Source organism: Bos grunniens, chromosome 17 (assembly GCF_055505025.1).
Source record: "Bos grunniens cultivar Pamir isolate PY7600 chromosome 17, Bosgru_T2T1.0, whole genome shotgun sequence".
Taxonomy (NCBI): Eukaryota; Metazoa; Chordata; class Mammalia; order Artiodactyla; family Bovidae; genus Bos; species Bos grunniens.
This window is the reverse complement of record NC_141181.1, coordinates 30,073,558-30,099,673: the sequence shown is the minus strand read 5'-3', so window position 1 is coordinate 30,099,673 and position 26,116 is coordinate 30,073,558. Positions and strand designations below refer to the sequence as shown.

The 26,116-nt window shown below is 37.4% G+C and overlaps 2 protein-coding genes across 20 annotated transcripts in view; one reads left to right on the top strand and one right to left on the bottom strand.

The window, feature by feature from the left end:
- The window catches only part of MFSD8 (major facilitator superfamily domain containing 8), a 37,618-nt gene extending 30,110 nt beyond the window's left edge, over window positions 1-7,508 (bottom strand). For 8 of the 12 annotated variants that reach the window (XR_015144297.1, XR_015144298.1, XR_015144296.1 and 5 more), the window contains exons 1-2: window positions 7,429-7,508; window positions 873-964 (exon numbers count right to left, since the gene is read on the bottom strand). Coding sequence is in view for 5 of the 12 variants with exons in the window: in XM_086346790.1 (XP_086202916.1) it covers window positions 873-964; window positions 7,429-7,493 (157 nt within the window). In the remaining 7 variants the exon portion in view is untranslated. Of the gene's footprint in view, window positions 1-872; window positions 965-5,423; window positions 5,529-7,109 lie in introns of all 12 variants that reach the window. The other 4 variants (XM_086346792.1, XM_086346796.1, XM_086346793.1 and 1 more) reach the window with 2 other exon arrangements.
- Window positions 7,509-7,539: 31 nt separating this feature from the next.
- Window positions 7,540-26,116, top strand: part of ABHD18 (abhydrolase domain containing 18) — a 39,499-nt gene continuing 20,922 nt past the window's right edge. For 3 of the 8 annotated variants that reach the window (XR_015144300.1, XM_086346803.1, XM_086346800.1), the window contains exons 1-6: window positions 8,191-8,384; window positions 19,300-19,408; window positions 21,391-21,475; window positions 22,826-22,926; window positions 24,573-24,651; window positions 24,984-25,070. Coding sequence is in view for 6 of the 8 variants with exons in the window: in XM_086346803.1 (XP_086202929.1) it covers window positions 8,369-8,384; window positions 19,300-19,408; window positions 21,391-21,475; window positions 22,826-22,926; window positions 24,573-24,651; window positions 24,984-25,070 (477 nt within the window). In the remaining 2 variants the exon portion in view is untranslated. Of the gene's footprint in view, window positions 8,024-8,190; window positions 8,385-19,299; window positions 19,409-21,390; window positions 21,476-22,825; window positions 22,927-24,572; window positions 24,652-24,983; window positions 25,071-25,484; window positions 25,572-26,116 lie in introns of those variants that run through there. The other 5 variants (XM_086346802.1, XM_086346801.1, XM_086346806.1 and 2 more) reach the window with 5 other exon arrangements.

The following is a 26,116-nucleotide window of genomic DNA, read 5'->3' as shown; positions in this document are numbered from 1 at the left end:
GTACCAGGAAGAAGAAAACATTCTTATCACTGGAGATGAAGCACAGGTGCTGAGATAAGCCTGTTACAAACAAACCTTACAAAACCACCTGCATCCTCCATTAGCGTTGCCCATGTATTTCCAAGTCACTTTCCCACAGTTACCATCCCCAGAAGCCCAACCCCTTTCCTTTGTCTAGTCAGTTCTCCACAATCACAGCCCTTTATTAAAATAGTAAGTATATAACATCATGAATGTTTCTTTGGGGTTTTCACTTCTTTTCTATGAAGCCCCCTGTGAAACATAAAAAATATTAACATCAACTAAATTTTTATGATCTTCTCCTGTTGACCTGCCTTTTGTCAGTTTAATTCACAGGCCCCAGCTGTAAATACTAAGAAAATAGAGGAAAAATTATCCCTCTCTACAATTTACACAACAGACTATTAGCCTTAAAAAAGAAGGAAATACTGGCACATGCTATAACACGAATGAAACTTAAGGACGTAATACTAAATGAAATAAATCAAGTCACAAAATAAAAAATACTGTATGATTCCATTATGTGAATATCTAGAGTAGTCAAATTCATAGAAACAGAAAGCAAAATGATGATTAACAGGGGTTGATGAGGAAGGGGAAATGAGTCATTGTTTAATTGGTATAGAGTTTCCGTTTTTACAAGACACAAATGTTACTACCATTTGTGGAGACTGGTTACTACCATCTAGATACATTTAACATTCTGAACTTAGAAATGGTTAAGATGGTGCATTTGATGTTATATGGATTTTACCACAATAAAAATTTTTTTTAATTAAATGACATTCAAATATGTCAAATATGTCAAATTTTACCTAAATTTTTTAAATTACTTATAATTTAATACTTACCTACACTGCTAAGAAACATAGTAAGATACAGAATCCTAATAGATCTCCATCGGCTCTTATAATGCTCCTCAGTTTCTATAATATCCCATTCTCTAAGTGTAAAGAAGAAAAAAAGTAGTATCAAGTTAGCTCATTATATGCAAATCTTTCTGTGGCACAATTTTATTTTCTCTCTCCTAAAGTCATTAAAATTATATGACAGAGGTCTAATTTACCAATAATGGTTTCTACTGTATTAATTCATCTATAAATAAGTATTATATCTTTTAATTTCCATGGATTGTATTTATGCATCATTGTGCATAGAAACTAGGGAGACATGAGGTAGCTGAACAGGCAAAATATTTTGTGAACCAATTATTTTGCTATTGTTGGCATGCTACAAAACTTATAAACAAAAGTATTGAAATTTGCTAAACTGACAAAATGAATAAAGTATATAAAAATAAATAAAATAAACTAGTTACTTCAATCTCCTACAGGTAGGACAAATAACTAGTAACTATTAAAAGATAATAACAGGGGTTTCCTGGTGGCTCAGTGGTAAAGAATTCAGCTGCCAATGTAGGAGATATGGTTTCATTCCCTGGTTCCAGAAGATCCCACATTCTGTTGCGCAACTAAGCCCATGCTCCCTCCAGAGCTCGGGAGCAACAACCCTTGAGCCCAGGTGCCCCAACTACTGAAGCCTGCACACTCTACAGCCGGTAGAAGAGAAGTCACTAAAATGAGAAGCCGGTGCAGGGCAATTAGAGAGTAGATCTCACTCGCTGCAACTAGAGAAAAGCTCAAGCAGCAACAATGACCTAGTACAGCCAAAAACAAATTTTTAATTAAAAAAAAAAAAGATAATAACTGTCACCATGATGACATGCTCTACTTGATGACATCAAATTAACTTTGCTGTAGGAAACTACTTTGGCTGGATACTTGAAGCAAAATTAATATAAGTGACACCAAGAAGGTTTGATGTGACTTAAGACATTCCTAGCCCTGAGACTTCCTGAAACACTTGCCTTTGCTCCAACATGAGTTACCAGACAAGTTCTGTTAGTGGACCAAAGAGAGACCAAGCCCCTCCAGGCTGGGCTAAGTTTTCATATAAGCCTGTGACCTGGATTAAGGGTACGTATATTAATCATATAGACTACCTTTGTCAGGTGATACATTAGTGTGTGTACTCCTTACATTTTCACATATACATACAAAAAGAGCAAATTTACCTTAATATGAGCATTATGTTTTCAAAGAATTAAGACAAACATAACAGAAAATGACTTTTTACATTCCATATATCAGCAAAATATACACCATTCAATCCTCACAAGGAATTCTGGCTTATATTTAAAGTACTGAGTTACTACTATAATTTTAATGAACTCATTTTTATTTTCTGAAGAACAAAAATCTAATTGATAACCATAAAGTATCACTAAAATAAGCCTAAACATTTTCAAATAATCAATTTTATCAGATCCTATCTAAGTCATAGAAACAACCAAGAGAAGAAAACTATTTGATTCTGAAAAAAATGTAATAAAATTTTTTGAGTAACTTTGACTTGGAAAGTCAGTCAAAAGTCTTTCTCTTTCAATGACAGCTATCAAATATTAAAAGGAGGATAGAAAATCACTATTACTCTCCATATAACGATGGATAAAAGCAAAGAGCATCAGGGATCCAAAAATAACTGGTTGGAAAGTCACATGACCTCCAAGTATCACTTGTCAGGTGACTTACTAGTCAGAAAATGGAAAATGAGCCTTTATAATTGAGAGATATACCAGTAACCCTCTTAACCAAGTAGTCAAGCTTGGCATTCCCAACAGTGGGATAGCCTGGCATCCACTGCACCCTGACATACTGGGATGTTCTCAACATAAGCCATGGGATGTTCTTGCCAGAAATGTTTGACCAGGATCTACTCAGAAATAGTCCACAAATCCAGAATGTGAGATGTTCCAAAGAAAACAGAAAACTAACCTAGACTTGCCAGAGGACTCAACGTTGGGAAGAACAGAAACAGAAAGTCAGGGGACAGTTTTAGGATGGTAGAGTCTAAAAAGACCTAAAGAATCAAAGTTTGAACACTACTTAGATATGATTTAAAAAATAATAGCTATAAAGTATATTTTTGGAACAAGTGGAAAAATATAAGTACAGTGTATATATTTTGAATTAATAGTGTATTTTAGCTGTGGTAACAGTGATAAACTGCCATGTAAAAGAATGAATATGTTTTGGGGAGATGTAGGCTGAAGAATACAATATTTCGGATAAAGTGACATAATGTTTGCAACCTACTTTGAGTTTGGCAAGAGGTGTGTGTGTGTGTGTGTGTGTGTAGAAAGAGAGATTTGAACAGTGTGGAAAAGGCTAACAGTGACAGGGTAATTTGATGTTTATTATACTGTATTGTCCATTTTTCTGAATTTAAAATGTTTCAAAACAAATATTTTACTTTTCCTTCTTTTCAATTCAAAAAATAAAACTTTGGTGAAGAAATGGATCTTTTTTCCTTGTTGGAAATAGTAGGAATATAGGAGAATATAACTGTCCTTCAATCAAGTTATCATTTTTACTACATTTTCTTAACCTTGATGATTCAACCAACCCTGTCACATGACTGAGAGTAATTTCCCAAAGGCTTCGTTCTTGTATCATTAATGGAAAAGAAAATATTCTGCACTGCCAAGGTGACTTAACATTTTGGTTCCTTTCTATTATCATTGCTGTATTCTGGTATTAGTTCTCCACTTGAGACTCTCCTTCAAGTAAAATTGCAGTGCTAAGGGTTTTACCATGTCTAATATTTTCATTTCAAACTATACCTCAAACAGCAGCATGCTTATCAAAGTTGTGACTTAAACAATGAGGAATATACAACCTATTGGAGTAAATGGATAACCAAACTTAGCTAGATAAAATTCAACAGGAATAAGTAAAAGGTACCATATTTAGGCTCAATAGATCAAGATCTAACAGAAGGATTCTTGGGTAAGCAGCCATACTTTACTTGCCAAAAAAAAGACTGGATTTCCTGAGGGAAAAAATAAAATCGTACCTTTACCAGAGAGCATCTGTTAACTCCTGAAGAGCAAAAAAGAACCCATACTGACAGAGGATAAGAGAAAGGAGTCTGTGGTCACTGGTAGAATAGTGTAATGATGTAAAGTTAGAGAAATTAAAAGACAGAAATAAACTGAGAGTGTTTCATAAAGGATCTTCTATACAACCATGAGTGCTAGTAATATCTGTTTTACAGAGATTAGGCTGAAGTTGCAAAGAAAAATTTTAAGCACCTGTAAGACTTTAGGATATTCAACTACTGTCTATATAAGCCAATCTGTCCTACCACCTGTTTCTGTGTGGTCTGTGACCTAAGAATAGTTTTTACAGATGAATACTTGTGATTAATTCCATGACAGAAAACATTAACTCTGAACTCCAATTAAACAAAATGCCACCCTCACAAGAATTCTATTCGTCTATTAGACCTGTATTATAAAAAACTGTACTTTTACTGTTAAATTTTAAATTTCATTACTGCAAAAATTTTATGGAAGCTTACTTTCTTACTTGTATACATTATACAAGTAATGTATAAGTATTATATACATACTTAGATGTATTATATACATCTAAGTATGTATATAATAACTTTGATTTTGCCTCCTGGCCTGCAAAGCCTAAAATATTTACCATACAGGCCTTTACAAGAAAAGTTTACCAACCCCTGTGCTCTTAAACTCTATGGATAGGGTCAGTGGGGATCACTAAGGACTCACCACATCAGTAAATCAGAATCAGCCTTCTTAGTGATGAACGGTTGGTGGTGAAATAGATTCATGTTTTTGCAATTTATTCAAAGAGAACAGGGCTTACTAATTAGTGTTACATCTGTTCCTTTTACTAGGGAAACTATGTTTTTAAAGACAGTAAACTTACTGAATTATTTTCAAAATACTCCCTTTTTATTCATAAAAATGCTAAATCTAAATTCAGATGGATAGAACATCTGAGTTTAAATGGAACCTAATGAGCATCAGACTGGTTGAAAATAGGGAAAAGAGTACGTCAAGGCTGTATATTGTCACCCTGCTTATTTAACTTACATGCAGAATACATCTTGTGAAATGCCGGGCTGGATGAAACACAAGCTGGAATCAAGATTGCCAGGAGAAATATCAATAACCTCAGATATGAGGATGACACCACCCTTATGGCAGAAAGTGAAGAGGAACTAAAGAGTCTCTTGATGAAGGTTAAAGAGGAGAGTGAAAAAGCTGGCTTACAATTCAACATTCAAAAAACGAAGATCATGGCATAGAGTCCCACCACTTCATGGCAAACAGATGGGGTGACAATGGAAACAATGACAGAGACTTTTATTTTCTTGGGCTCCCAAATCACTGCAGATGGTGACTGCAGCCATGAAATTAAAAGACACTTGCTTCTTGGAAGAAAAGCTATGACCAACCTAGACACTTCATTTAAAAGAGAGACATTACTTTGCCAAAAAGGTCCATCTAGTCAAAGCTAACGTCTTACCAATAGTCATGTACAGATGTGAGAGTTGTACCATAAAAGCTGAGCACCAAAGAATTGATGCTTTCAAACTGTGGTGCTGGAGAAGACTCTTCAGAATCCCTTGGACTGCAAGTAGATCAAACCAATTAATCCTGAAGAAAACCAATCCTGAACATTCATTGAAAGGACTGATGCTGAAGCTGAAACTCCAATACTTGGCCACGTGAAGCGAAGAGCCAACTCATTGGAAAAGACATTGATGCTAGGAAAGACTGAAGGCAGGAGGAGAAAGGGACAACAGAGGATGAGATGGTTGGATGGCATCACTGACTTAACAGACATGAGTTTGAATAAGCGTCAGGAGATGGTGAAGGACAGGAAAGCCTCGAACACTGCAGTCCACTGTGTCGCAGAGACAGACATGACTGAGCGATGCAACAACCATAACAACATTATCATTTACTTGGACAAAATTGAAGCTAAGAATTAAGTGGAAAAAAAATTCCCTTCCTAAAGTAGATTTATTTGGTGGCTCAGACGGTAAGGAATCTGCCTGCAAGGCAGGAGACCCAGGTTTGATCCGTGGGTCAGGAAGATTCCCCTGGAGAAGGGAATGGCGACCCAATCCAGTATTCTTGCCTGGAGAATTCCATGGACAGAGGAGTCTGACTGGCTACAGTCCATGTGGTCACAAAGAGTCGGACACGACTGAGTAACCCTTATTTGGACAAAGTGACAGAATGTACCCTAAGACTACATCTAACCATAATTCAAGGATCCTTGAATCTACGTGGAAAACTCCCAAGGACTAGGAAGAAGCAAAACAATACTAAGAAATTTAAAAGTCCCATAGTCCATGCACTCAAGTTCATACACTTAACTAGTAGGAGAGATCTTTAGCTTTCATTCAGAGCTTCTGTGTTCTAACTACCCACAATTCTATTAAACTTACATATATGATTTTCAAAGCCACAGCAAATTAGAAATCCCCAAGTAAAGCTGGGGGAAGAGAGGTTTGCTGACACCAACAAAAGCAGAGGTTGCCAACAGGTAACAAAAATACGAGGAGAAATAGTTTGCTAGAAACAGAATAGGCAGGGGAAAAAAAAAAAAAAAACCGACGTGAAAAGTATGGCACTGTAGAACAAATCAGTATAGAAGCGCATAGTCACAAATGCTTCATTAAGCCCAGAGGACGTCACTCTATTACACTATACTTCCGAAGTAATATTCATTTTAATAATCTCAAAAAAAACTAAATAAAATTACATTTCATATATTCTGTTTAGTGGATCGGGGATTCGACGAACACATTTTCCACAGGCTTTCAGAAGAAGTGATTTTTAAAAAAGGTTTGGTACTTAAGAGGGACAAAAGAGCTAAAATTAACATGTTTGTAGACAGCTGAAGCTTACCTGTGAACTTATTGGTTAACTTACTGTGATAATGATGTATGTATAACATAAAATGATACTTAACTTCGTATTCCTAAATGTGAAAATACGTATTTGATTGCGTAGTAAGAAACAAACAATTCTGAATCACAGTCCATAAACTAGGGTCAAAATACACCTCATCACCTAAATGCTTAAAAATTAGTTATTACTTATGCATTTGGCATAGGACAAAGATGAGTTCATCTTAGGTTTACTTGCAAAAAAGTATCATTATCAGGCAATCAGTTAAGTGACTATTAAGGCCAAGTACCGATTAAAACAGCGTGAAACGTATACAGTGGTCGGTTATGTAACAGGCCAACTGGTTGCTGCATCACCAACGGAGTGAAAGTACAAGAAGCAGTTTGCATTTCTCTAACACCTTCACCAGAACCCGCCGGCTCAAAGGTGCTCCGCGACTCGATGCCCTTTGTAGACAGTGGCAGCGCATCTTGCAATCTCGCGCTACTTGCCGCCGGCTGCAGCCGCTCTGGCACCCCTTATTTTGCCCACTAAGCCTGACGCAGGGAAAGGCGCCAGTTCCAACCGCGCAGGAGAGTGAGGGGAGCCTTCCCCCAACATCCGCTCACCTGCTTCCGGGTGTCCTGTCCCCTAAGAGCGGCTCCTGCTCAGAATCGACCCCTAAACTCGCCATAGTTACAGCTCCCACAAGGCTTGGGGCCAACTCTCGCGACAACTCCTGCTCCCTCCCTTTCAGGACGTCCTGAAGCTGTCAAAACAGGCCGGCAAGTGCGCGGGCTCGCAAGGCGACCAGAAAGGGCGGAGCGCCCCCGGGTCAGAGGCGGGGTCACGCAGGCGGCGGGGCGGTGCCGAGCGGATGATGGGGGTTAAGGGCGGAGCTTTAAGTCCTCATCCTCCTCTCAAGTCCGATCCTCTCCGCCTCCAGGGAGGGTTGGGGGCGTGTCCAAACAGCCACTCTGCCCAGAGTTCATCCTCCTCCCTGCACGGCTCTGTCGTCTACCTCTCGCTTCTCAGTTTCTGGGGAGACTGTTGTCACTGCGTTTGGGGCTCAGAAGGACGGCGAGTCCCAGGAGCCTAGGGAGCCGTGGCGCTGGGAGTCTCGGCCAGCTGGACAGCAGGCGTCCGCCAAGCGGCCACTGAGTGAGTAGCTGTTCCAGGCCGCGCTTCCCAAGCCTCTTGCAGGGCTTGCCTACGTGCCAGGAGGCAAGTACCGAGAGCGCAAGGCTTGGCGGGAGACTCGGGGGGTCCCAGCCGGAGTGAGGTGGGCTGGCGGGCTGTCCCTCCGCTTGTGGAAGGTGGAAGTGTCTACGCGCCGTGGTTTTCTTTGCTCGGCTAACTTCAAAGGCACCTTATCCGTACTGCCTTATTAGGACCTGGAATGGAGATGAGGTCCAGCTGCTCCTCAGATTCGAACCCTTTGCAGCCTGCGTGGACTGGGGGCTTCAGCCTTGCAAGAGGTCACTCAGCAGAATCTGCTGCTGTAACCTCGGGGTTAGAAAAGACACAGCACCAGTTTGACAATGACCAGCTCTTTTCATCACAAGGAATATGACAATTTTAAGAAGTATGTTATGGGTTGTTTTTGTTTGTTTCAGTAGATCATGGTGCTGTTTCTTTCCTGGCGCTTACATGTTAACATCTTACCCCTACAAGCAGGCCAGTAAGCTAATTGGTAGCAGCAGTCATGTGTGTCACAATTACCTTGTTATTAGCACTAGATACATTCTTATGTGATTTCATCTGATCACAACAGTCCTATGAGATAGGTAAAGCAGACACATTTCTACTTTACAGAGAACTAAGGCCTAGAGAAGTTAATAACTTACCCAGAATCACTCACTGAAAGTGGCAGAGTTGGGACCCAGATTCAATTCTTTTGATCAATATTTATGAGCACTTATCCTGTGCCAGGCCCTGTACTAGTTAATGTGTTGTATGGTAATATACCATCACTTCTGATCTTTGTCTTGTTTGTGACCTTGTGTGTATCCTGTTAGACACATTCCACTGGTAAACAACTAAACTTGAAATGTGTTTATTAGTTCAGGATTATCTTCTGAATCCAGACCTGACACTGTGTACTGGATTCAGTCTTGCAGATTTGTTTGTAACAATTTACAAAAACATATCGGATTTCTATGACTGGTTCCAAGAAAGTACATGGGTAAAATTAGTATTTTTTGTCATGATGTTGCTTTAATATATCTTTGACTTCTTTTTAAATCTCTGGAGTCTAGCACAGTGTATGGCATATATACATACATATATATATTTGACAAAGGAATTTTTAGCCAATATTGCACCTAGCAGAATGGTTACTAAATAATATATGTTGAATGAATACTTACTGAATTGCTTCATTTCATCCCTTCAACGATCCTCGAAAGTGGAATTGTCTCGAGCATACAAGGAAATTGAAAATATGGAGATTAAGTAATATGTGTAAGTAATTAGCAATAGAACTAGAATCTCATAAACACAGGACTCTTGACTATAAAGCCTGTGCTTTTCAGCACCAGTTTTCCTATGAAAAAAATGTAAAGAAGAATCTTTTCCCATATTTCTCAAAATATTTCAAAATAGATTATCAATTTTTATATAAATGAAATAATTTGCCATTATGTATTAGGCCAGCTGTTATTCCCCTTTTATAGTTTAAGGTGGCTTACTCAAGGTCACACTGCTAGTGGAGGAACCCAGGTCTTCTGACACGGCTGTTTTCCATTGTTGCCTCCAAGTGATGACTTTAGATGGCAGAAGTACATGGAATGAAACAACTGATGAAATGTAAATAAGCTCTGTGAATTGTACCAATTAAAAAAGAAGAAAAAGAACAAATCATTTCTTAGGAAACATACACAGTCAAAGTAAACATTTTTAAAAAATGTTTAAAAACCTAAATATTTCTTTTAAAGCCCGTGGAAAAGTAGAACTAAATTTGAAATTTGATTATTTGCTGAATGTTTCACATAAGCATATGAGACAGTCTGCCTGTTGAATTTCCGTAGGTGACTGCTTAGAATAGAATACATAGCAGATAGACAGCTAGACTAGATACCCCTCCAAACAAATAAATAAAGTTGTTTTTTTACTCTTCTCCAGTCGGAGGAGCCTGTTGGGCTGCCGTCTGTGGGGTCGCACAGAGTCGGACACGACTGACGTGACTTAGCAGCAGCAGCAGCAGCAGTGTAAGGTTAAAAGGAATTAAATTTGTCAAGGTAGGGTAGTAAATTTTAATAGAGGATATCAGGTGTATCTTAACTCCAGTATAAACTGCTACTTAAATTTGTGTTGAAAATAAGTTTTTTAAAAATGTAAAAATTAAGTCTAGATTTTTGTGGATTAAAGTTCTTATACATGGTGTTATAATTTCATGTATGCCTTTGAGATATGTGTGTATCACATATCTCCATTATCAACCATTTGAGGATAAATGTCCAGAAACAATTAGGGTTGCATTTAAATGCTTACGTACAGAGTGATAAGAGATGAAAGTACTAGATGGCATAATAGATGTTGAGTGTGATTTAGCAATGGAGCACATTTCTAGGAAAGACTTTTCATTCTTTGGCACTGTGCTAGAACTTCTATTTTTGTTTCACTTTGTTTTTCTTTTTTGCTTTGGCTATGTAAAAGTATAGATGACAATTGTGTCAGTCTGGCTTGATACAAACTTTGAAAGTGGGTCCGGTTTCTGCAGAAGCTCACTAATGTCAGTCGAGGGCTTTAAAAAGTATCTGATGTGGCTCCAGATGGTACCTTCTCATGGCAAATGGGAGTTATCTTTACCCTGGGTTTGGATTAAAATCTGTTTATGGTGGCACTGGATAGCAGTTAGCCCTGCTTGGAAAAACCTACAAGTTTAGAGCATCCCAGAAAACTTGGTCTTTTATATTGTTCTTAGTGATGAAATGGGGTTTAAGATCTTGAAGAAGGAAATGGCAAATCACTCTATTTTTGCCAGAGAACTTTGCTGGCAGGCTACAGCCCACAGGGTTGCAAAGAGTCCGACACCACTTAACAACTGAGCTTTTAGTGTAACCCCAGAGTCCCAGAGGGCTTCTGGGAAGAACCCGCCTGCCTAATGCAGGCGATATAAGAGACGAGGGTTCGATCCCTGGGTCAAGAAGATCCTCTGGAGGAGGAAATGGCAACCCACTCCAATATTCTTGCCTGGAGAATTCCATGGACAGAGGAATCTGGCGGGCTACAGTCCATGGGATTGCAAAAGAGTTGGACACTTTGAACTTAGCTATTAAACGGCAACAACAATAAATATAGTACTTTACAAAATATTTGAAGAGTTCACTTTTCTCAGGTTCATTTCCATTCTTTGGGGGTCTCCCTGGTGGCTCAGATGGTAAAGAATCTGCCTGCAATGACAGAGACCCGAGTTAAATCTCTGGGTAGGGAAGATCCCCTGGAGAAGGGAGTGTCTACCCACTCCAGTGTTCTTACCTGAAGTGGATAAAGGAATCTGGCAGCCTATAGTCCATGGGGTCGCAAAGAGTTGGACACCACTGAGTGACTAACACTTTCACTTTCACTTTTTCCTGTTCTTTGGCAACTTTCTACCTTTTCTTTTTTTTTTTGGCCATGCTGTGTGGCATGCATTATCCTGATTCCCTGACCAGGGGTGGAACCCATGTCCCCTGCATTGGAATCACGGAATCTTAACCACTGGACCATCAGGGAAGTCCCTGCAACTTTCTACTTTTGTGTGTTTGTTTTAGTTTGTTTATCTGTTACCAACTCAGAAGAATATGATGTAGAAAAATGGGTTGTCTCACATACTTTTGTTACTGTAAAACACAAGTGTTGGGATTTTGTTCTTTTTTACACTAACTTGGAATATGCATATTGCTGTTGATGGTATGGATGTAACAGGAAGATAATGGACCATCCTCCCCCATTTTTTTCCTGCCACTGTAAAGAAAGTAAGTAGTCTAAAATACTTGCAGAAAATTATGAAGTCCTGTGTTGTAATGACATGCCATTGTTCTCCTACAGTGTGATAAATGTACACAAAAATGTATCAATACTATTTTTTTAACAATTCCAGAAAGATGAAAGAATAAAATAATTAAAATTATCATTTATCACTCAGTATTGTCTTTTCTTTATGCTAGAGTTGTATATCTTAATATACAGAGTTGGTCTCTTAAGCAACCCCATGGACTGTACAATCCATGGAATTCTCCAGGCCAGAATACTGGAGTGGGTAGCCTTTCCCTTCCCCAAGGGATCTTCCCAACCCAGGGATCGAACCCAGTTCTTTGCATTGCAGGTGAATTCTTTACCAGCTTAGCTACAAGGGAAGCCCTTATTTGAAATATGGAACACTAACTCAGAATTTTGCTATTTGGTTAAAGAATAAACTGTTCCATTTGCTTGACCAGCTTTTTTTTTTTTTTTTTTTCTTTACAGGGTAAATGTCAATATGTGTAGTCTTTGATCCCAGTTCCTGGGGTGGAGCTCCTAAAACTCTTGGAATTCCCTGAATGATAGGAGTGTCTTTATGCTAATGAGGTGACTCAAGGTGGGGCCCTAGATAGAGTCAGGATAATTTCTGCCTGGACACCAGAAAGACCAACTATTTGATTAGAGGGCTGACTTCGGGCCAGCCTGACCTCCAAGAGAAGTAAGGAGCCAGAGATGCACTGAATCACATTGCTAAGGATCCAATCAATCATGAAGACCCCGATGATGACTCTACAGACACTGAGGCATGGCAGAGCTTCTTGGTTAATGAACCTGTGTTGGAGAATGATGCACGCTGACTCTGGAATAAAAGAAAATGGAAACTTCACACTCCCTCTTATGACTTGCCTCAATTGTCTCTTCATGGGGCTATTGCTAAGTTGTATCCCTTATTAAGAAGCTAGAAGAAGAATAGTATAGTGGTTTAAGTAGTTCTTTTGAGTTGTTCCGGCAAATTATTAGCCCAAGTGGTCACAGGAACTCCCTATAGCCAAGTCAGTTAAAAATGTGGTTGGCATTGGAAGCAATGGCATCTGGAGGACTGAACCTTTAACTGGTGGGAACTGCACTAACTCCTGTGGTGTTAATCTGTGGGTGATTAATATCAGAGTTGAGCTGAGTATACCCAGCTGGGGTAGACCAAATAGTTGGTCTTTCTGGTGTCCAGGCAGAAATTATCCTGACTCTATCTAGGGCCTCACCTTGAGTCACCTCATTAGCATAAAGACACTCCTATCATTCAGGGAATTCTAAAAGTTTTAGGAGCTCCACCCCAGGAACTGGGATCAAAGACTACACATATTGACATTTACCCTGTAAAGAAAAAAAAAAAAAAAGCTGATCAAGCAATTTAAACATAAACTTTATATACTTACTTGATTTTAATAATTGCACTAAATTAGAAAATATATATGATGAGGACAACATTTTAGAAGCCAGTTTACCTTTTATAATTTGTTTAGTGAGTAAAAAACAAAATGTTATAAAAAAAAAATACTAAGATGCAATGGTCTTTATTTTGCTTTGAGGGATTTTGTTTGTTTCTCTGGGCAGGTGTTCTTGAGTGAATGGAAATATATAAATGTGATTTAGAAAAACTTTGAAGAGCTTACTTGCTTATAGACAGATGTTTATTCAGATCTATGCAATTTGTGTGTTTTCCTGTTGGTGGTACAGTGAGAAGATGGTGATTGTCACCTCTGGCATTGAGAGCCATAAGGGTGTCAGCCCAGTCGTTTTACTCAAAGCCTGAGATGTACAATTGGTTTCTCCCCATGTGACCGTCTCTAAGGTAGCCCTCCTGTTTACTTCTTTGGGTAGTCCCCTCCCTTTGAGTGGGCAGGACTGTATAAGACTTTATCTTGTCAGCACACTCACTCTCACTGTCCTGTTGGCCTTAAAGAAGTAGACTTTTGTGAACTTGCTATGAAGAGAGCCATGTGGTAGGGAGCTGTGAGTAGTCCGTAGCAGCTGAGGCTGGCCTCTAGCTGAGCAAAATAATGAAGCTGAAATGAATTTTGTTAACAACCTGAGTGAACTTAAAACCGGTTCTTCTCCATTCAAGCTTCCAAATGAGAATGCAGCTCAGCCAACAACCTTCATAAGAGTTACATGATACCCTGAAGCAGAAACCCAAGTAGCCTGTGTTCTTGGAACTAATCCTCAAGACAGGGGAAGTGAGAAGACAGAGGGTGGGGGCAGAGGGAGGGGAGGGACCAACTTGATTCAGAAGATTTGTTTCTCAGATTCTTTTATTTAAAGGTCTTAGTGAAGTCTTCAAATATTTAAATTACACAGTAGTGTTTTTTAAAGAGAATAGTAAGAGCCTTGAGTTCTGTTCTAGGGTCAATAGAATTACTTACAAATGAATTATTTCTGCTTACTGAGAAAGTTGTTAAGAGGGAAATTGTCAGTTTACTTCCTCTGAAAAATTTTGAAGAGAAACTATCAAATCAAATCAACTCCAACTTCTAAAATGGTTTCATATTTTTATGGTAAAATACACATTACATAAAATTCACCTACATAGCCATTTTAATTGTATGCTTCAGTGGTATTAGGTGCAACTGTCACCACCATCCATCTGTAGAATTCTCAGTGGGCAAAACTGAAACTGTACACCCATCACCCTCCTCCATTTCCCCTTCCCCTCAGCCCTTGATAACCACCACTCTGCTTTCCATGTATGAATCTGGCTGCTCTAGGTATCTCATAAATGTAGCATCATATAGTGTAACATTTGTTAGAATTTTACTCCTTTTTTAAGGCTGAATAATACGTCATTGTGTGTATATTTCCGGCTTCCCTGGTAGCTCAGCTGACAGAGAATTTGCCTGCAACGCAGGACGCCCCCATTCGATTCCTGGGTCAGGAAGATCCCCTAGAGAAGGGATAGGCTACCCACTCCAGTATTTTGGGGCTTCCCTGCTGGCTCCATGATAAGGAATCTGCCTGCAATGTGGGAAACCTGAGTTCAATCCTTGGGTTGGGAAGATCCCCTGGAGGAGGGCATGGCAACCCTCTCCAGTATTCTTGACTGGAGAATCCCCGTGGAGAGAGGAGCCTGGCGAGCTACAGTCCATGGGGTCGCAAAGAGGTGGACACAACTAAGCAAGTAAGCACAGCACATGTATATATACATACAATGTATACATGACATTTTGCCTTGCTTCCACTTTTTACAGCTACCAAATTCTAAATTTTAAGACAGAATATGGCTAATTGAAATTATTTTAGATAGAATACAAATTTTAGGTCTACCTTCTGACATAATGCCTGGCAGCTCAGTAAAGAATCTGCCTGCAATGTGGGAGACCTGGGTTTGATCCCAGAGTCAGGAATATCCCTTGGAGTAGGGAATAGCTACCCACTCCAGTATACTTGCCTGGAGAATTCCATGGACAGAGGAGCCTGACAGGCTACAGTCCATGGGGTTGCTACAGTCCATACAACTGAGCAACTAACACTTTCAATTTTCTGACATAATGAATTCTCTTAAAATCAATATCTGTATTTTATTTATGCAATTTTAGTTCATCTTTGCATTTTTGACAGTGTTGTGATATTCATGACATACCTATGATTTATTTGATTTTCTAGCTCAAGAGTAAGCAAATTATGGCCTCTGGGCCAACCTGCCAGTTTTTGTATGGTCTACAAGCTAAGAATAATTTTTACAGATGTGTTAGTACTCAGTTTGATGATGGGGTACCAACTATGAACCCCCATTAAGCAAAATCCCAAGTGACTTCTGATAAGAAAAAGGAATTTAACATTAAAAAAATTGAATTTTATATTTACTGCAGTGTTTTAGGGAGTTCTTTTGGATATGGTGCAATGGGTTGGTTTGATTATATAAACATTTAAGAAAACATGTGGAATGCATAAAAAACTAATTTTTAAAATTAGTGGAATGGTGAAAGCTTTTTGCTATGAATCTGATAGGTAAAGACTTCAAATCCAATCTCTATAGAAAATTATTATGAATCTTTAAAGTCAACAATCAGTCTCCACTAGATAAATGTTAATAATAGCATGACGTATTTCCTGCTCATTTGAGATGCTATTCTTTGGACCCTCAGTGTTATTTCAGCAAGTCACACTTTTTCTCACATCTTCCCTTTTGTGTTGGCATATCTTCTATCTGCCTGACTAATCTCCCTGAAGACTCAGTTAAAACATTGATTTTTCTTTATAACCTTTCCTTCTTTTTTGTAACTGCTTTTAACTATAAGCATCTATATAAAATATAGGTTGTTCATTTTATGAAAATAAATCAATTATACTTAGGATTTCTACTTTTATACTTCAGTTTATTTAAAAAGTTACAGAAACAGCAACAACAAATTGAGTGAACTCCTAACTACTTGGGAAAGTCTCCAAGCTTTGCCTTTCTACACCATCTCTGCAGCCTCTGCGAATGTTCAAATGACGTTGCCTTTCATCACAGCTCTTTGCTAGTACATCACATCTGGTTATTCATACTTCATAGGACGATTCTTATCGTATGCAGACTTTGACTTCACTAGGTGACAGCAAAAGATTTTTCAGCAAACTATGTATTAATGTCAGAATACCACGTAGTTGTAAAACATGTAAAACATGTTCTACTTGTAAAACATGTAGAAATGGGTAATTGAGGAAAGCTTGAAAATAGTATATAATTTCGTTCAGTTCAGTTCAGTCGCTCAGTTGTGTCCGACTCTTTGCCACCCAGTGAATCGCAGCACGCCCAGGCCTCCCTGTCCGTCACCAACTCCCGGATCCACCCAAACTCATGTCCATCGAGTCAGTGATGCCATCAAGCCATCTCATCCTCTGTCGTCCCCTTCTCCTCATGCCCCCAATCCCTGCCAGCATCAGGGTCTTTTCCAATGAGTCAACTCTTCTCATAAGGTGGCTAAAGTATTGGAGTTTCAGCTTCACCATCAGTCCTTCCAATCAACACCCAGGACTGATCTCTTTAGGATGGACTGGTTGGATCTCCTTGCAGTCCAAGGGACTCTCAAGAGTCTTCTCCAACACCACAGTTTAAAAGCATCAATTCTTTGGCTCTCAGCTTTCTTCACAGTCCAACTCTCACATCCATCCGTGACCACTAGACAGACCTTTGTTGGCAAAGTAATGTCTCTGCTTTTGAATATGCTATCTAGGTTGGTCATAACTTTCCTTCCAAGGAGTAAGCGTCTTTTAATTTCATGGCTACAGTCACCATTTGTAGTGATTTTGGAGCCTCAAAAAATAAAGTCTGACGCTGTTTCCACTGTTTCCCCATCTATTTCCCATGAAGTGATGGGGCCAGATGCCATGATCTTCGTTTTCTGAATGTTGAGCTTTAAGCCAGCTTTTTCACTCTCCTCTTTCACTTTCATCAAGAGGCTTTTGAGTTCCTCTTCACTTTCTGCCATAAGGGTGGTGTCATCTGCATATCTGAGGTTATTGATATTTCTCACGGCAATCTTGATTCCAGCTTGTGCTTCTTCCAGCCCAGCATTTCTCATGATATACTCTGCATATAAGTTAAATAAGCAGGGTAACAGTACACAGCCTTGACAGACTCCTTTTCCTACTTGGAACCAGTCTGTTGTTCCATGTCCAGTTCTAAAAATCTTTCAGTCAGAAAATGTTATTTAAGAAAAAAAAAAAGAGAGAAAATGTTATTTAAGAGGTTGGTGCATTAAGGTAAGGAAATTCTTAGGTTTTTTTGTCCCACAAGATTCAGCTGAAACTAAAGTTGTTAAGTTTAAGTAATAACACACAAAGGCTTTAGCCACTGCCACAAAAACTAGTAACAGGAGTTCCCCTCTCTGATTAACAATGCAAACCAGTTGAGTAGAAAATTATTAACAGATAATGTCAACATTATTGACATTTCTCCCTTGTTAACATTAAATTTTGACTGTATTTAAAATATTGACTATACTTTTGTAAAGTAGTAAAAGAAAGCCGAAAATGTATTTTATCATCATCTGTAGGTATTCTAGGAAGCTGATGTCATTCAGTTCTGGATTAACTTTTAAAGTGACTATTGAAAATTCTTAGAATGTTTTAGGAAATGTTTAAAAAAATCTTTTTCAGAGGAAGTGGCAAATAAATGAGTACATAAGGATTCTTCAAATTGATTTTTGCTTTCATCCTCTTCTTTAAATGGAATTGATCTTCCTCCTATAAACTATCATAAATTATAGAAGTCCTATATGATTAGTATTTGATAGATTTGCTCCTTCAATACATTGATATACTAACATGGCCACAATAATATGATAATATCTTAATACAATAATGGTGATAGAAGTTTTGAATGGAATTCTAGTGAAATTTCTTCACAATAATAAACGTTTTTGCTGGTCCAGTCATAAAAATAATAAAGTGCTAGTGCAGTTGATGGTGGATTAGATTGTACACTTAATGCAAAGAAGAGCACTAAAATGAACTTGTTTGTTAGAAATCAAAGAGTAAAAATATAAGATGTAAATGGTGGTTCCCCCAACATTCAGAGTAATAATAGGTAAGTACTTATGAAACCTCACTGATTGAACTTTTAGTTTCCATTATCCATTTTTCTAAGTAGAATAAACCCTGAACCTGAATCAGGTTTTGCCTGCAAATCAAAACTGCACCATTCGATTTGAAAAGACTGAGGCAGATATTGTTTTAAAAGCTTCAGAACTATTTGGGAAAGACAGGTAAGTGGTACAGAAGAGGTCACACTGATTAATTATGACTTTTCATGCACTGTAGTACAGAAGAGTAGTTAGATCTTTAGTCATGCGTTAGTCAGGTCTGTCTCCCACTTGTTGCGTGACCTTAATCACCTATCCTCTCCTTGTCTTGGGGTACTATATCTTTCTTCATAAAAATGTTGGAAGGTTTAAACAAGAACTTGTGTGTGTGTGTGTGTGTGTGTGTGTGTAGTTTTTAAATGGTGACTGGCAGATAAAACAGTATTACATATTAGCCACTCCTATTGTTATCAACAGATATTGAGTATTTGCTGTCAGTCACTGTGCTGAGAATGGGAAGGTGCTGCCTTAGAGAATTCAGTTTACTGATGCTCAGAGCTCTACTTCATCTTCTCTACTTTCGTCCTAGTTCTTTTTTCCTGTATCTTGTATCTTATTCCCAAGAGAATAAATTCAAGGTTCTAGTTTAATCTTATTATTTCATTGTCCCCCAGTCTTATTGGTATATAATGTTATATTTAAGTATACAACACAATGAGTTGATATATGTATATATTGTGATGCATTTACCACAAGTTTAGATAACATCCATCAGTCTGTAACCAGAGTAACAATTTTTTTTTTCCTATAAGATAAGTCACAGGGATGTAATGTACAGCATAGTAACTATTGTTAACAATACTGTGTTGTATATTGGAAAGTTGCTAAGAGTAGATCAATCTTTACTTTGTACCTAATATGTAAAGAGAGAGTTAGAAAATTGACCTGCTGAGTAAAATAAAATATTTCAAGGTCGTTTAAATGTTTGTTTTGTAGATGTTTGTTTGCTACTGATGGGTGTGAGCAAGTTAGATATTCTATACCGGAGACTACTCCTTACAAAACTTTTTATCAGAGGATGGGGAAGGCCAGAGGATCTCAAAAGGTAAGCAGTTTCTCTGCATGCCTGCTCCAAGTTCGTTGTTTTAGTAAACATTTAAAATTTCATTTCAGTTTTTAAAAAAGCCTTTTTCTGTAAATATAAAGTGATTGGTAAGTTAAGCATTAACTATTAAATAAAATAATTATTTTCTCTCTTGTCTAATTATTGCTGTTAAGTTTTAACTCACATAATCATAAATTGAACTATTTTTAAAGTAATTCAGACTTAAAGAGCTCTCAGACATAGATTTTTAACTTTGGTAATTATTGCTTGCTTTTCATACTGTTCATGGGGTTCTCAAGGCAAGAATACTGAAGTGGTTTGCCATTCCCTTCTCCAGTGGACCACATTCTGTCAGATCTCTCCACCATGACCCGCCCGTCTTGGGTTGCCCCACGGGCATGGCATAGTTTCATTGAGTTAGACAAGGCTGTGGTCCTAGTGTGATTAGACTGACTAGTTTTCTGTGAGTATGGTTTCAGTGTGTTTGCCCTCTGATGCCCTCTTGCAACACCTACCGTCTTACTTGGGTTTCTCTTACCTTGGGTGTTGGGTATCACTTCATGGCTATTCCAGCAAAGGGCAGCCATTGCTCCTTACCTTGGACGAGGGGTATCTCCTCACCGCCGCCCTTCCTGACCTTCAACGTAGGATAGCTCCTCTAGGCCCTCCTGCGCCCGCAAAGATATTAGAAGACTTCACCAAATTGCAACTGGTTTAGTTTTCCTGCGCACCCCGTCACCCTGTTTATTTAACTTATATGCAGAGTCCATCATGAGAAAAGCTGGACTGGAAGAAACACAAGCTGGAACCAAGATTGCCGGGAGAAATATCAATAACCTCAGATATGCAGATGACACCACCCTTATGGCAGAAAGTGAAGAGGAACTAAAAAGCCTCTTGATGAAAGTGAAAGAGGAGAGTGAAAAAGTTGGCTTAAAGCTAAACATTCAGAAAACGAAGATCATGGCATCCGGTCCCATCACTTCATGGGAAATAGATGGGGAAACAGTGGAAACAGTGTCAGACTTTATTTTTCTGGGCTCCAAAGTCACTGCAGATGGTGACTGCAGCCATGAAATTAAAAGACGCTTACTCCTTGGAAGGAAAGTTATGACCAATCTAGATAGCATATTCAAAAGCAGAGACATTACTTTGCCAATAAAGGTTCGTCTAGTCAAGGCTATGGTTTTTCCTGTGGTCATGTATGGATGTGAGAGTTGGACTGTGAAGACGGCTGAGCGCTGAAGAATTGATGCTTTTGAACTGTGGTGTTGGAGAAGACTCTTGAGAGTCCCTTGGACTGCAAGGAGATCCAACCAATCCATTCTGAAGGAGATCAGCCCTGGGATTTCTTTGGAAGGAATGATGCTAAAGCTGAAACTCCAGTACTTTGGCCACCTCATGCGAAGAGTTGACTCATTGGAAAAGACTCTGATGCTGGGAGGGATTGGGGGCAGGAGGAGAAGGGGACAACAGAGGATGAAATGGCTGGATGGCATCACTGACTCGATGGACGTGAGTCTGAGTGAACTCCGGGAGTTGGTGATGGACAGGGAGGCCTGGCGTGCCGCGATTCATGGGGTCACAAAGAGTCGGACGCGACTGATCTGATCTGATCTGAATTATTGCTTAGAGTTTTCAAGGACTGAACTTTCTTGAATAACTTGAATTTGTGATGACTATAAAACTGTGATATACTATATAGCTCATGGAAACATTTGGATTTCTGAAAATTCAGAATTTGCAACTTTAATTTTGAGGCTTGCATATGTTAATTACTTTCAGAACAATGATATTTCTCATGTTTTTTCTGAAACAAAATTTCAGTCTTGAAAAAAACCAAAGCCTAATTTTTTGTTAATTATTAAAATTAAATTTTAATACAGTTTGTAAACTGGACTTGCTAATTTTTAGTTACTTTTCAACAGTCTCAATATAATGGGAATAATGAATTTTTCCCTTTTCCTCCCTTCCCATAATAGACTCTTTGAATTCAGAAAGATTATTGGAAATCGAGAAAGATGTCAGAATCTGGTTTCAAGTGATTATCCAGTGTACATCGATAAGGTATTCAAATGAAAGAAATGCAATTATAGAAATTCAGGTTTTATATAACTGTGGCAAGAGTGGGCTGAATGTTGGAGTATAATAACAGTGAATTCTAAAACAATGAGTACAGTATAGATTTTTTTCATTTAATATTTTTTTAAATGTTATTATTGTATATATTCTAACTGAATGCTTACAATAACTATCTGCATGTTTATATATAGGAGCATATTTTTAACACTTAGATAAATACAAGAAAATATTTAGGGCTGGATCTTTTTGAACCTCATCTTTTATCTTTAGGCTCAAGAAAGTTAAAGTAAATTATTCAACATTTCAGAAGAATTACAAATAATACAGGGAAGTACTCTAGTTAGAGAATCAGCACATGAGAAGTTGTTAGCCAAACAATTGTTATATAACATCAGGGAATTCTTATGGGATACAGTTAATTGTTGAGAGAAGGGTAGAAAGAAAAATGCTATAAAATTAGAGAATATGAGAACATGTTTTTGAAATAGTTTTGTTTTTAAGCAGCCATGTTTTTTTGTAAAATATTTCTAGGTTTATGTAATTGGATATTTAGTGTTGTTGGGGAGGAGCTGCAAATGGTTAAACTTCATATCCCTCACTGCCATCAACCAAAATAACTCCACTTTCATCTCTTTTGTATATTGGATAAAAGACTTTCACTGCTAAACACAGAATCTTGTAAATTGGAAATCCCTCCTCTATACCATATAGCAGTTCCTTATATCTTCTGGATTTAGAACATTTCTCCCTCAAACGTGGCTAAATATTTCCATTTTCTCTATTTTCTTCTGCTAAAGACTCATGCTGCTGCTACTGCTAAGTCGCTTCAGTCGTATCCGACTCTGTGCGACCCCAGAGACGGCAGCCCACCAGGTTCCCCTGTCCCTGGGATTCTCCAGGCAAGAACACTGGAGTGGGTTGCCATTTCCTTCTCCAATGAGAAGAAAGACTCATAGGCTTAAACAAATTTAAAACATACCACATAAAGATCAGAACTCTAACTCCGGGCACTTTTTACTCCCTATTTCCATTTTCCTCCCTGGGAGGAATTACTGTTAGGATTTTAGAATGCTTTCTTGGAGATATCCTTCTTCTCCCCCAACCTTATCTCACTCTCACTCTCAGTGTTCAAACATTGAGAAATAATTCAAATACAGAAAAATCACCCTTTTAAAACGTACAATTCAGTGTAGTTTTTTATTATATTCCAAAATGTGCAGCTATCCCTGTCTTAATTCCAGAACAGATAAATAGAACTTTTAAATAGAAAAATATCTATGATAGACTGAGATATCTTCATCCTTGTGTATACAACTTGGTTTTGCTTTTTCTTAGATTGAAGAGCAATCAGATTGTAAGATCCTAGATGGACACTTTGTTTCCCCCATGGCCCATTATGTGCCTGATATCATGCCAATTGAATCTGTTATTGCTAGGTAAGAATTTTTATTTAGAAAGTTACGGTAGTAGGTTGTTTATGTTGATGTATGCAATTAATATCAATGTCATTATTTCAAATTACTTTTTAATTACAATAATTATTCAGTATTTTTCCATTAAAATATGGAGAGAGAGTAAAAGTTTAAAGTTTAGTATACATTTGAACTTAAACTGTTACCAGCATAATCTTCAATATATCAAGAAGCAGTAGAGTGCTGGGAATACTAAAAGAAGCAGTCATTGTGCTTAGTCACTTAGTCATGTCCAACTCTTTTCAAACCCATGGAGGAGCCCACCAGGGGATGTCCTCCTCCAGGGGATCTTCCTAACCCAGGGATCAAACCCAGATCTCCCATACTGAAGGCAGACTCTTTACCAACTGAGCCACCAGGGAAGCCCAAAATGAAGCAGAACTGTTAACATTGGTAGTTTTGACTATGAGATAGAAAATTAAGAGTTAGTTTGCATGAGCATAGAATAGAAATAATCATTAAACCATCCTAAATTTACTTGTCTATATTCTATTTAACAATCTATTTAACAATTTATTTACAGTAGGTGGGACTTCCCTGATGACTCAGCAGTTAAAGAATCTGCCTGGAGTACAAGAGACACAAGAGGCTCGGGTTTGATCCCTAGGTCAGGAAGATCACCTGGAGAAGGAAATGGCAACCCACTCCAGTATTCTTGCTTGAAAAATCCTGTGGACAGAGGACACAGTCCAAAGGGTTGCATAGAGTCAGACATGACTGAGTGACTAAGCACGTACAAGTAGTGGTGTTTTCCCTTGCCCAGGCAAAGTAAGCTCAGAATTCAGGTTTATATTGCCCAAGACTGCAGCCATCTGAGGTCAAACCTTGACTGACAGAATGCAGAATTCTACTATGATAATTATTCCAGAATGTCAACTGCTAAGAAAACTGAAGAGAAAAATTAATCAGTTTGGGAAGATAAAATTCTGAAAATGGATAGTGGTAGGGGTTGCTCAACAATGTAAATGTATTTAATGTCACTGAACTGTACAATTAAAAATGGTAAATTTTATCTGTATATATCTTACTACAATGGCTAAAGTCATATAGGAAAAAACATTATAGAGGAGACCAAATACTATAATAAGACGACAAATAAATATTTTCTGCGGGGGCGTGGTTTGCTTTTACCGTCAAACATAAAAGTTTTAATAAATCCTGTCATACACTCCAAATTGAAAAAAAGATAACCATGAACTATTTTGTTGATACATCAACAGCTTGTACAGCCAAGCATTATTCCTGCAAGGAGAAAAAGTAGACCTGTCTAAAGAATTGTTTTTCTAGGACTTAATTATGTTTGTTGACGTCTTTACAAAATAAGAAAATTTCATTTTGCATATATAAAGTTGTGGTATTGAATAAGGTGAAAATGACTATGCTAAATTCTGTGCTTATAATTAAATATTTTAACACTGTAATACAAAGCAAATTTACAATATCTTTGTTGCCATTGGGCAAACAGTAGTTTAATCAGTCACTTAAAATATAAATGTCAAAATTCTAAATGATTTTTTCTCCCAAAAAATTTAATTATGGAACTTTAAAGAATTCAAAGTATGTATTTAAAACCTTTTAGTTTCACTGATGTGCCATCTTATTTTAAATAGGTTCCAATTTATTGTGCCTAAAGAGTGGAACAGCAAATACAGACCTGTATGCATTCATCTTGCTGGAACAGGAGATCATGTAAGACTTTATTATGACACCCACCTACTCTCCTTAATAGATGTGTTTATTATATTTTAAAATTTGATTTATTTATTTTATATTTGAATATAGTTTATTTACAATGTTGTCTTAGTTTCAGGTGTACAGCAAAGTCATTCAGTTATACATGTACATATATCCATTCTTTTTCAGATTCTTTTCCCTTATAGGTTATTACAAAATATTTAGTAGAGTTCCCTGTGCTACTTCTCCTTCTTAATTTTCTATTTTTATATGTAGTTGTATATGTTAATCTCAAACTTCTAATTTACTTACTGTATTCTTAAGTAAGTCATCTTTTCTTTCCTTAGCATTACTGGAGACGACGAACACTAATGGCTCGTCCTATGATTAAAGAAGCCCGAATGGCCTCTTTGCTGTTAGAAAACCCTTATTATATCCTTTTATAATACCTTGAAATCTTTTATTTATTTATTTATAGATTTAGTTATCAAAAGGCATGATAGATACTATCCAGCTTTTCTACAGCAGTGAAATTTGTCAGTTCAGAAAATGCTTAAGAAGTAAGAAGCAAGAATGAAAAGAAGTGAAAAATTGTTTCATATCTTTTTTTTTGTTTGTTTCATACCTTTTTAAAAGGCAATTTATAGATTTTATTTCTATTGTATAATAAAGATAAATTGCCCTTCTGGTTCCTTTGAGTTTTATATGGGAAGTAAGTGTTTGACTTACTAAGGAAGCTCATATTTTATTTTATTTATTTATTTTTTTTTTTGGAAGCTCATATTTTAAATGCATTTACATTTAAATATCAGTTGAGGTTTAGAAATAGTTCTTAACTTAAATTTCAAGATGACATCAGACTATTCCCAGAAGAAGGAAGGAAACTGATGCACAGATATAAAGAAATGTTCAGCGTTGGTGGTAATAACAGAAATGTAAAGTTAAAGCAGCAATTACAAAAAATTTTTAAAAATAAAACACAGTAGCCATGAGGCTGTTGTGAAATGGGCACTTTCATTACTAATGACTGTTCAACCTTTTGAAAGCATTTTTACCATATGCATTGTGAGCCTTTAAAAATCTCACATCCCTTGACAGAGTCATATTAATTCTGGGACGTTTACTCTAAAGATAAAACCACTGGAAATAAATTAAATGTCTAATAGTAGAAAATGGTTAATTAAATTGTGGTTTATAACATTGGAATGTTGTATGATTGGTTATTTTATGTTTGTTACTTTTTGCCATTTACTACCTGTATAACCTTGAACCTTTTAGTGCCTCAACTTTTCCTTCATAAATGGGAATAATCTCTTAGGTTATTTAAAGTATTAAATGATTATTCCTTTCTAGAACAGTGCCTGGCAAATAACAGTCATTCAGTAGATTTTAGCAAGTTATTATTAAAAGTTTACAATAATGAATGAAAAGTATTTTTAATGCAAAAATAATGAACTATGATATGACATAGGTATAAAAA